The sequence below is a fragment of the Empidonax traillii genome, unplaced genomic scaffold (genome assembly GCF_003031625.1).
Source record: "Empidonax traillii isolate 1590-97213 ecotype Southwest subspecies unplaced genomic scaffold, ASM303162v1 scaffold625:size414109, whole genome shotgun sequence".
Taxonomy (NCBI): Eukaryota; Metazoa; Chordata; class Aves; order Passeriformes; family Tyrannidae; genus Empidonax; species Empidonax traillii.
This window is the reverse complement of record NW_020955818.1, coordinates 291,465-302,755: the sequence shown is the minus strand read 5'-3', so window position 1 is coordinate 302,755 and position 11,291 is coordinate 291,465. Positions and strand designations below refer to the sequence as shown.

At 62.4% G+C, this 11,291-nt stretch overlaps 2 protein-coding genes across 2 annotated transcripts; one reads left to right on the top strand and one right to left on the bottom strand.

Moving 5' to 3' along the window:
* Positions 1 to 633: 633 nt before the first annotated feature.
* Positions 634 to 4,877, top strand: LOC114065167 (diacylglycerol O-acyltransferase 2-like). The gene is made up of 8 exons (XM_027898838.1): positions 634 to 771; positions 2,292 to 2,420; positions 2,491 to 2,598; positions 2,797 to 2,867; positions 2,962 to 3,166; positions 3,598 to 3,772; positions 3,855 to 4,057; positions 4,203 to 4,877. Exons 1-8 carry the CDS (start codon positions 732 to 734, stop codon positions 4,355 to 4,357), a joined length of 1,086 nt encoding a protein of 361 aa, XP_027754639.1. The 5' UTR covers positions 634 to 731; the 3' UTR covers positions 4,358 to 4,877.
* Positions 4,878 to 6,126: 1,249 nt separating this feature from the next.
* Positions 6,127 to 10,835, bottom strand: P2RY4 (pyrimidinergic receptor P2Y4). The gene is made up of 2 exons (XM_027898837.1): positions 10,702 to 10,835; positions 6,127 to 7,371 (listed from the first exon to the last, which is right to left on the bottom strand). The coding sequence occupies exon 2, from the start codon at positions 7,353 to 7,355 to the stop codon at positions 6,234 to 6,236; it is 1,122 nt and encodes a 373-aa protein (XP_027754638.1). The 5' UTR covers positions 7,356 to 7,371; positions 10,702 to 10,835; the 3' UTR covers positions 6,127 to 6,233.
* Between the last annotated feature and the right edge of the window lie 456 nt (positions 10,836 to 11,291).

The following is an 11,291-nucleotide window of genomic DNA, read 5'->3' as shown; positions in this document are numbered from 1 at the left end:
GTCTGTGGGTTCCAAATCTCCCAGGAAACATGTTCCTTACTCTAGCACCACAGGCAATCCTATACATGGATTTTCCATTTCCTGCACTTGGTCTTAGCCAGCAATTCCTGGTGAGCACCTCTGGAGAGGTGGATCCTGAGGAGCAGCTTTAGTGACAGTCCCTGTGGATTCTCACTGTTCCTTTGGCTGCTGGCCTGAAGCTCCACCTCAGTGTTGATTTTGTGCTGCTCTTATTTCCTTATTTTCTCATTTTCCCCCCACCCCCTGTCCAGGCAGTGCTGCTGGCAGGGATGGAAGGAGGAGGGAGTGGTGCTGGCTGCTGTTCTGGTGGCTGCATTCCGATTGTGCGGAGCGGGAGCTTCGGGATGACATTTTTGGGTGGCTCTGGGGGACAGTGTTTGTGAAATACCCAAACCGTGGACGGTGCCATTCCCAGGGGGCTGCAGCCCCCACGGAGCCCCTGCCCGCACCGGCAGCGCGGGCTTTCCGAGGAGCACCGACCGCCCCGCACAGAGCAGCTCCTCACCCTCAGTGTGCCCCCTCACCTTCCCGAGGACCCCCAGCTCCTGTCCCTGCTCCAAACCCAGGGCTGGAGCAGGTCCCTCCCCTGGGCAGTGGCGGGTGGACCCTGGGTCAGGTGGTTAAAGCCTCTGGACACACAGCCCGGCGCCCTCTGCGATTTCCAAACTCACCTTTCAACCTGCCGAGCCTGGTGCGGAGCTCCCGCCACCATGAAAACCATCATCGCGGCCTGCTCCCAAAATCTTAGCGGTGAGACATTCCCAAAGGGGGCTGGGATGGGGGTCTGATGCTCCAGCAACGCCGGGAGCTCGTTGTTGCTGTTGTCTGCTTGCTTTGGAGCGCTGAGGGGAAAGGGGGGTGTTGGGAGAGATTTGGGGATAACTCCAGAGGAAAACACAGAGTTGCTCAACAGGAATGGAATTGCTGGCAATGCGTTTGGGAATGTTACTCTCACAAGAATCTCCAGAGCACTGCAAATTCCAAATGTTGGGGTTTGTAGAGGCTCCCATTGTTGCAGACGGGGACGGCAGCAGGACCATGGGGGTTCTCTGTGTCTCTGGTCTGGATGTTCATGGAGTTCTTGGGATGGGAGCTAGGAAAAGGAACTGGAAACCACTGCTTGGTGGGCACAAGGTTGCAGGAAGAGCTCTGGGCAAAAAACAGGCTTTGGAAAGCTGCGAATGGCAAGGCTGTGTGAGCTTTTGGGGATGTGGGATGGGTGGAAGGGATCTCTCAGAGCCTGTTGTGCTGCTTGGGAGAAATGGACAATTCCTCAATGCTGGAGATGGCTCCAGTGTTTCATTTACTTCAGTTGTCCCATTCCTGGTTTGGGTTGAGCCAGGAAGAGTTGAACCTCCACCAGCTTCCTGAACTAAGGTCTGGTGGTTCTCCTAACCTGAGGGTCCCTGGGCTGGGCAGCCACGGGGACAGGGCTGCTCCTGTCTCACCCTGAGCATCCCTCTGGCCAACATGCAGATTTTGGGTTGTTTTCCAAAGAAAACCCAGCTCTGGTGACACTCAGGGCATCCTGTGTGGTGGCTGTGCTGGTGGTCTCAGCCGTGGTGGACCTTTGGCCGGGAGCAGCACTGGCAGAGCCAATGCCTCGGGCCCATTTCGGGAGGAGGGATGGGGCAGTGTGTGGAGTTTGGATCCTGGCACCCAGCCTGGGATGGTTAATGGTTCACCAAGGTCATCCAGAGGGAAGGGGCCGAGGGGGAGTGGAGCAGCAGCAGCTCCAGAGTGTCCCGGGCTGTGGGGACGGCTGAGGGACGGCCACCCTCACCCACCCCAGCTCGGCCCCAGCTGCCGTCCTTGGCACCTGCTGAGGGGTGGTGCCTCCCTTGTTGTGCCAGCTGAGAAATCCCCGAATCCTCTGTGAGCCTGAGCACGCCAAGGAGGGCATGGGAAAGGTCCCAGCCCTTGGGAAGTCAGCACGGATCAGGATGTGCTGCTGCGCTCGGCTCTGCTGGTGCATGGCGTCTCGGGGGTTGTGGGCCTCACCCTGGCACCTTCCCCCTGCTCTGTGCCCAGACCACCCTGGCTGCCCAGGGCCACCTCCTGGCATGGTCCAGAGCTCTCTGGGGATGGCATCCCCCATTCCACCCCACCACATCCCAACCCTCCTCCCCCAACTGCTCACCCTTCCCATCCCACCTCCCGCCTCGCCCCGTACCCCAGCCCTGGCACCCCTGGGTGCCCCTGCCAGCCCAGTGGCCCAGGCTGCATTCAAGCCGTGCTGTGTTGGGCTGGGGCCGTGTCCCCCTCCACAGGGAGCCGTGCCAGCGTCCAGGCTGCCCTGCGCACGCTGCTGGCCGTGCCCTGGCCCTCCCAGCGGGACGTCCGCTCCGCGCTCCAGCTCCTCGCCGTCCTGCAGTGGGTGCTCAGCTTCCTGCTGCTGGGTGAGTAGGGGGCTGCGGGGGGCCCTGGGGGTGGGCACACACCCGCTCACCCCCTGCCCGGCCCCCGCAGGAACCGTCAGCCTCGTGGTGCTCATCTACCTGCTGTTCACCAGCTTCTGGCTCATCCCAGCGCTCTACCTGGCCTGGATCATCTTCGACTGGAACACACCGGAGAGAGGTGGGCATGGGAACATCCCCCTTCTTCCAGGTCCCTCACAGCCCATGGGGAGCACCACGTTCCACCTGCTCCTTCCCTCCACTCCCACACCATGGGTGGTGGGAACAGGGATGCAGTGGGTCCACGGGGAGTGTTTCCCATGGATCCCACTGCCCACCGGGGTGGGTGTCATGTGCTGTGGCCCTCCCTGGATTGCAGGTGGCAGGAGGCTGCCGTGCCTGCGGCGATGGACTGTGTGGAAGCACTTTCGGGATTATTTCCCGGTGAAGGTACAGTGCCAGGACAGGAGATTCCTGCAGGTGCTGGGGGTGGGACCACCCAAAAGGAGGTGCCATGTCCCTGTGACCCCTCTTGTCCCCACAGCTGGTGAAGACCCACGATCTGTCCCCCAGACACAACTACATCATCGGCTCCCACCCCCACGGCATCCTCTGCGTCGGTGCCTTCTGCAACTTCATCACGGGCTCCACGGGCTTCGAGGAGCTGTTCCCGGGAATCCACTCCTTCCTCACCACCCTGGCTGGCAACTTCCGCCTGCCCCTTTTCCGGGAGTACCTGATGAGTGGGGGTGAGCAGCCCCTGCCCAGCTCTGCGGGCAGGGGGTCCCTGATCCCTCGGAGGGAAACACAGAGGAGCGATGGTGCTCCCAGGAGCAGGAGGGCAGGGATGGTGCTCTCCCTGAGCTTCACCTCGCCTGCACCCTGCCTGCACCTTGCCTGCACCCAACACACACCCTGCCTGCACCCTGCCTGTGTCCTGCCCACACCCTGTCTATGCTGTCTGCACCCTGTCTGCACCTTGCCTGCACTCCACCTACACCCTGCCTGCACCCTTCCTCTGCCCTGCCTGCACCTTGCCCGCACCAGGGGGTGCCCTTGCGCTGTCCCTGCCCTGGTCCCACCAGGTGTGATCCCTCGTGGTGTCCCGGTGCTGTCCCCACCCCCGTGCACTGCCCGGGTGGGCAGTCCCACATCTCGGGGTGCCCCGTTCCCTCCGCAGGGCTGTTCCCGGTGACCCGCCGTGCCATCGGGTACCTGCTGTCCCAGAACGGCACCGGCAACGCGGTGGCCATCGTCATCGGCGGCGCGGCCGAGTCACTGTCCTGCCGGCCCGGCGTCACCACACTCATCCTCCGCAACCGCAAGGGCTTCGTGCGCATGGCCCTGCGCCACGGGTGGGTCACGGGTGGGGCGCAGGCACGGCCACCTCCGCGGGGCCCTGGCACCACGGCACCCCTCACCGTGTCCCCTCCACAGGGCCTTCCTCGTCCCCTCCTTCTCCTTTGGGGAGAACGACCTGTTCCGCCAGGTGGTGTTTGAGGAGGGCAGCTGGATGAGGAGCATCCAGCAGCGCTTCCAGAAGATGATGGGCTTCGCTCCCTGCGTCTTCTATGGCCGCGGCCTCACCTCCAGCCGCTCCCGGGGCTTCCTGCCCTACGCCAGACCCATCACCACCGTGGGTGAGCAGCTGGGCTGGGGGCACCCCAGAAGGAGGGGCAGAGCAGGGATGTTCCCCCTCTGGAAGGCAGCGCTCGGGCCGTGTCCCCGTAAGCCCAGCACGTCCCCAGGCCATCGGTCTGACCCAGCCCTGTCCCCTGCCGGCAGTGGGGGAGCCGCTGACGGTGCCCAAGGTGCAGAACCCGAGCCGGGAGCTGGTGGACACGTACCACGAGATGTACATCCAGGCCCTGCTCAAGCTCTTCAACGACAACAAGACCAAGTATGGGCTGTCTGAGACGGACGAGCTGCACATCCTCTGAGCGCCCCTGGCCCCGGCGGCCCCGGCCCAGCTCACCAGGGCTCCTGGGGGGGGATTTCAGCCGGCCTGGCACGGGGGACACACGGGGCACAGTCCCCACCCCAGCCCTCTGCTCCTCTGCCCCAAAAACCTGAGTGGGAGGTGGGAGGAGAGGAGGAAGCCAGGGGCAGATTGGGAAAGGATCCCCCTTGGAAGGGGTTTGGAGGGGCTGCAGGTGACACAGCTGTCCCCTGGGAGGGGCTGGGGTGAGGCTGAGGACCAGGGATGGGCACGCTCCCCCCAGATAACCAGGTCACCACGAGCTGAGGGAGGGGGTGCCATGGGAGGAGAAATCAAGTAGGATCTTTGGGGTGGCATCCTGATGGTGAGTGGGACCAGCCTTGGGGAACATCCCACCCTGGGGTTGAGTGGGGACACTCCTAGACTTGGGGACCTGTGGAACCGGCCTCAGCCAGGACCATGTGGCCTCAGGTGAGCCTTTTCAGATGCCTCTGTCCCCAATACAGGTTTCCAACTCCCCAGCCCTGTCTGTGTGTGTTCTGGGGGGCAGGATGGGCAGGACTGGGACACACCCATACATTCCCCATGTGGGTGGACCTGCCATCCCCTGTGTCCCTCTGGGGAAGGTCCATCTGCAGCTGGGGCTGTACTTGGCAGGGCCCCTCGCACTGCTCAGGTGCAACCATGCCACTCCCACTGCACCTGAGCCACGTTGGATATAATGGGAGGAGAGGGGCAGCAGCTGCTCTTACTGGGCTAACTGGGCTCAGGAGGGGGATCTGCCCGCTCTGCTCTCGGCTCAGTGGTGAGTGAGGGGCTCTCTGGGCACCACTACTGGTAGGATGGGGGCACAGGGCTGGGAGGTGCCATCCTTGGGGCCCTTTCCTTCCCCTGGGCAGCTCCTGCTGGAGCGTAGCTTGTGTGACCAGTGCCATGGCAGAGGTGACACCTCGATGATGCTCTGGGTGTCCCTTCCCAAGGCATGTGCTGACAGGAGTTGTGGGGCTCCATGGGGATGGCCCCTCCTGGGGCTCCCCACAGCCCTGTCCCTGTCCCATCCCTGCCAGGCTGGCATGGGAGAGTCAACAGTGCTGATACCAATCTTGGTCTGCTCCTCTGCGCAGGCACTTGGTCAAACAAAAGGGCTGGGTAAACATTTGAGGAGCAAACACCCATAAAGGCACATTCCCCAGAGCCTCCCCCGTCACCAGGGGTGCCAGCAGCTCATCGCTCCAGACCTGCCCTGGCACTGGTGTGGTGGTGGAGGTGGCTTTTCTCTGGGGTGAGGGTGGGTATCTCCTTCCTCTTCCTTGTGCTGCAGGGAGAAACAGGCAGGAGCAAAGGGGAAGGGGCTTTATTGGGGGGTGACAGGCAGCAAGTGCTGCAAGTGCCCCATGTCACATCTCTCCTTGTCTGCCAAGGCCAGTGGTGGGACAGAGACATCTCTGAGAACCAGGCAGGGGGTACCCCAGCGTGGGCTCTGTCCCCTGGTTCAGTCTGTTCCCCACACATCACCACTGAGCAGTCTGGAAGGACAGTGCCTGCCCAGGAAAGGACCAGTGTCCCTTCTCTTTAGTAACCTGTCACCCCTCTTGTGTCCCCAGGAGCGCCCTGGGAGGGGACACCAGCCTGCTTTCCCCAGGTAGCCTCCTCAGTGTCCTTCCCATTCCCAGGCGTGCTCTCGTGCCCCAACCAGCACCAGCACCCTCCTTGCAGAGCATCCCAGAGCAGGGCTGGCACTGGCCCGTGGCCTCCAGCTCTCAGCCCTGCAGAGGCTGGGCCGGGGCAGGGCAGGTCTGGGGACCTGGGGGTGCCCACATGGAGGGGCTGCAGCTCCTGGAGCCCAGGGATGAGGTTATGGGACCCCCTTGGGCCCCTCAGCACCCGCCCCCGCTCCGTGCTGTCCCTGTCCCTCGGGTGACACTGGCCACGTGGCCGCTGTCCGTGAGGGTGTCCATGTAGGGTGACACCAGGGCCAGGTTGCAGGTGGGCACGGGCCGGAGCCGGTGGGCGGCCCCCCGGCGCAGCCCCCGGTACTTGTCCCCCGCCAGGAAGTACAGGATGGGGTCGAGGCAGCTGTTGATGCTGGCCAGGGGCCGCGTGATCTTGTAGGTGAAGTTGATGATGTTGAGGGTCCGGCAGTCGGCTTGGAAGTAGCGGGAGGTGTAGTAGAGGGTGCGGGTGATGTGGAAGGGCACGAAGCAGATGGCAAAGACGGCGAGCACGATGACGATCATCTTGACGGAGCGTTTCTTGTAGGAGGGCATCCGTGGGCTGGGGCTGGAGAGGCTGGACTTGCAGAGCTGCTTGGCCATCAGGCAGTAGCACAGGACGATGACCAGGAAGGGCAGCCCGAAGAGCAGGGCCATGACGGAGGAGCTGTAGTGCACGTAATGGTCGAACTCCTCGGGCTTGGTGGTGTCGTGGCACAGGGTGGTGTTGCCCTTGGAGCTGGTGGTGACGAAGATGAGGTTGGGGATGAGGCAGACGGTGACGACGAGCCAGGCGCCCACGCAGATGATGCGGGCGTGCTTGGTCTTCACCCACTTGAGGGAGCGGATGGGGTGGCAGATGCCCATGTAGCGGTGGACGCTGATGCAGGTGAGGAAGAGGATGCTGCTGTAGAGGTTGGCGTAGAACAGGAACCGCACGATCTTGCAGAGCCATTTCCCGAAGGGCCAGTTGTTGCGGTCGGCGTAATAATAGACCAGGGTGGGGAGGGAGAGGACGTAGAGCGTGTCAGACACGGCCAGGTTGACCATATAGGTGGTGGTGGCGTTCCAGGGCCTCATCCTGGAGATGAACATCCACAGGGCCCAGGAGTTGAGGGGCAGCCCCACCACAAAGACGATGCTGTAGGAGAGGGGCAGCAGGATGAACTTGAACTCCTCGTTGAAGACACACTTTGCCTCGGTCGCCTCAGTGGTGTTCCCTCCCGGCCAGGGAGCCGGCGTCGGTGTCCACAGGGCAACTGGGAACGTCCTCCCCGCAGTGGCCATGTTCTCCGAGCCAGATCTGGGGGAGCAGTTAACAAAAGCACGTTAGTCGCCGAGCCCGACCATTGTCAGGCACAAAGCGTGGAAAGGAGCCAAAGATGCCAGATTTTGCCCCCCTCCAGGAGCTTCGGCCACTTTGATGGTCCTCTGGTTTTTCTCAGCTCGCGCCCTGGGGGCCGGGGGGAGGGGGCCTGGGCGAGCCCTCCCTCCGCAGCCCCCGCAATGACACCCCTTGATGAGCCCCCTGAGTGGCGCGGGGACGGGAGCAGGAGCGTGCCGGGCACAGAGGGCCGTGCCGGCCCCGCCGGGCAGCAGCCCCACGGCGCGGCGAACAATGAGACCTTGATGAGCAACAGCAGCCCCGGCCGGGCCAGCGCAGCCTCTTGGAAGCTGCCTCAGCCTAATTGGCACCATCCTGACAATGCTGCCGCTCCCAGAGGGGCTCCCTGACAGAAGAAAGGCGGGAGGAGAAGAAAGGCTCGTCTGGGGGAATGTTGTAGCCCAGAGGAATCCTGGGGGGGTTGGTAAAGGAGCCTTTGGGAGAGAGTATCCCCGGACGGTGAGGGGCCTTGGCTGCCGGGTATTCTCCATAGAGAGGGATGAGCTAAGACCCCCAGAGAGGAGCTGCGCTGGGGCCAAGTCCCAGCTCAAGGCAGTGCAAGTTAACAAGGCAGGACATTTCCTCCTACACTGTGTTGGGATCAGACACTGGATCTGCCTTCTCCTGGGAAATCAGTGTGAGCACAAGCAGTCAAAGGGTCATGTTCATTTCTTGGATGTCTGAAGTTCAGAGCCCTCTTCTCCATGGTGTCCAGCAAAGGACCAGGGAAGGCTGCTAGCACCTTGACCCCTCTGCGCCCACCACCATCCCTGGTGAAGTGATTCCTCCGACGAGGATGGATGCTTGGATGAGTAACTCGGGAGCAGGAGCATCTGCTGTGCTGCAGTTGGAGACAGGGGTGTAGCCAAAACCGCATCTGATGGAGGGAATGCTGGTGCATCTCCAGTTTCTGTTGGCCAGAGTTCACCCAGGAGGTGCTGGGCACCAGGACAGGGGAGGACTCAGGGCGACGATGGACATTAACCAGGTGCTGGTGGTACAGGGTGGAAGGACGTGTCCCGTCAGGCTCCTTCATCCCTCGGCTCCCTCCTCATCCCGCTTCTGTTGACCCCTTGCCTTCGCCATGAGGATGTGCAGGAGTGTCCCGTAGGGTGTATCCATGGGATCAGCCGGGTGCTCCATCCTGTCCCTGCCACGCCTGGCCTGGAGAGACAGCGCAGGTGTGCAGAGATGCTCATAAATGACTCAGCAGGCAGATGGGTAGGGGTGGCCGTGGCCCCTCTGGCCGTGCTCTGGGGCTGTGTTTGAGTTGCGGGCTGGGACTGGCCCTCTGGTTGGGCCGAGCTCAAACTCCCCGTGGTTCCCATCCCCCGGCAGCGCCGCGGGAAGATCCTGCCTTTATTACCGGGACAAGTTCAGAGAGCAACAGGCAGGTCCTGATCAAACATTAACAGTGGGAAGACCTTGGTTTGTTTTCCCAGAGCCAGGAGTGGGAACAGCTGGTGGGAAACGCTGAGCCCCTGAGCACAGTGCCAGTGGGGTCCCATGGGGTGCTGGGCTGGTCCCAGCCCAGAGTGTCCCCAAGCTGTGACTGCTGAGGACAGGAGGGACCAGGAGATTTGTTTTCCTTTTCCAGCCTCTGAGTGCAAGTGAGCACAAAGCCTTGAGCCCGACCAGAGGGGAGGTGCTGCAGGGTTCAGTGCCCAAAGTCAGTGCCCGTGACCCAGGTCACCAAACAACCAAGATACGAAGAAGACAGTAAATGAAAGTTAATAACCTGGTGCGGGAAATGCACAAGGAAATATCCTGAGCAGCTGCGGGGTGCTGGCTGCTCGGAGGAGAGCACAGAGACCCGGATTCTGGAAGATGATACAGCCCGAGGACGGACCATTCCCAAGCACAATCCTTCGAGGATAACCACCAAAAAACAGAAATGCAGCAGAAGATGACATTTGGCAAGTTATATCTCAAGAGGTTTCCTGTGTCCTCATCTTAGTCACAACCAAAATCAGTGCTTTAAATTACTGATTCACATCAGTCCAGCCCGAGGACACGTCACCACCAGGCCCGATCCTGCTCCTCACTGACACTCCCAGAAAGGCTCTCCCCGGCCAAGGCCTCTCCAGCGTGAGCTTTTGAGGAGGGATCAAGGTGTGAGCCAAGAGATGGGGCTGCCTGTTGGAGCAGGGGCTGGAAGGCACTGCAGGGAAAGGACATGGAGCTGAGGAGAGGGAAGGGGCTGCAGGAAGGGGAGATGGAGCCAGGGAGATGGAATATGCTGCAGGGAAAGGCCACAGAGCTGTGGAGGTGATGCCCCCTCCTGCCCTGCCCATTTTGTAGATGCACAAGGGCTGCATTCCTGGGCATCCCCTGAACCCCTTGCCTGGGGAGTTTGTGGGGGTGTTGGAAAGGCACCAGTGAAATGAATGAGTGGGGCAGCACTGGAGGCAGGCTGGGCCCCGGAGCCAAAGTCGTTGGGACAGGATGGGGACCTGGTGTTGGGGATCTGCAGTAGGAGCAGGAGCTCGGAGAGGGAAGGCAAGAGAGGATTTCAGAGCAGCCACCAAGGGTTGGGTGAGCCTGGGACCAGCTGCTGCTGAAGCATGGGAAAAACAGGGCTTTTCTTCTCGCCTAAGCTCTTGGAAATTGCAAAACAAGGGGAAATTGTGCAAAACATCCTGCAGAAGGACCCTTGTCCCTAATCGCCACGTGGTTCGTGCAGCCAAAGCCCCGGCACAAGGGGACATGACCTAATTCCAGTCCTTCCCTTTGCCTGGAAGAGCAGCCAAAGCATGATCTGCCAGCACTGCTGGGCACTGGGGACACCTCCCTGGGGACACCAGCGAGGTCCAGCCCTTTCCTCGCTGCCCACCACATCCTGAGGTGACCCCTGCTCGAGGGGGAATGGGAGGGGGGTGAGGGGTTCCTTCTCCCTTTGGGTGGGCTGTCCCTGTCTCCCAGGAGCCCACGGTGTCAGGGCTGAGCCAGGACAGCCCCAGGACAGCTTCCCCTGTGAGGAGACAGCGATTTGGGGGATGGAGAGGAGGATGAAGGAAAGGATGTGGCCATGCTGGAAGGATGAAGGCCCTCAGTGACAGAGGCAGGTGGTGCTTTAGGGAGGAGAATGTATGGAGGGATTTGGGGGTGGTGGAGGGGTAGGAAGAACTGGCTGACTCCCCCCCCACACCCATCCAGCCCTGGGGATCCCATCCCTGCCCTCAGCCCCAGATCCCGTGGATTGTGTGGCCACAGCAGGCCCATCCCATCCCAGCTGCTGCCCCGGCTCACCTGCGGACACGGGCGGCTCTCAGGAGTGGGGATCCCCTGGGGAATGCCTGTTCCCCACGGGGCAGGAGGCCATGGCGAGGGGCTGCAGGCTGCCCTGTGCCGTGCCCTGCCGTGCTGTGCCCGCTCCTGCTCTCCCACGGCTGGGAGCAAAGTGCCCAGGAAAGGCAGGGCTGGAGGCGGGCGGAGGCGGAGGCAGGAGCAGGAGCTGCCCCAGGGCTCGGCCCCACCGCACTCCCATCCCTCCATCGTCCTCGCAGGCTTTGGGCCACCTGCAGATCCTGCAGCAGCCCCTGGGCATGGGGGAGGTGGGCCTCTCCCGTGGGGACCATGCCCCCCTGCCCATGGGGCCATGGCCCCTCACTCATGGGGACCGTGGTCCCTCTACCACAAAGGCCACAGCCCCCCTCCCGTGGGGACCGTGTCCCCCCACCCGTGGGGACCACAGCCCCTCACTCATGAGGACCATGAGTCCCTCAACTGGGAGGCCATAGCCCTTCACCAGTGGATTTCACCCCCCCGCCCACGGGGACAGTGGTCCCTTGCCCACCCCCGGCAGCCCCCTGCCCCACGCGGGTCCCAGCAGTGCCCGC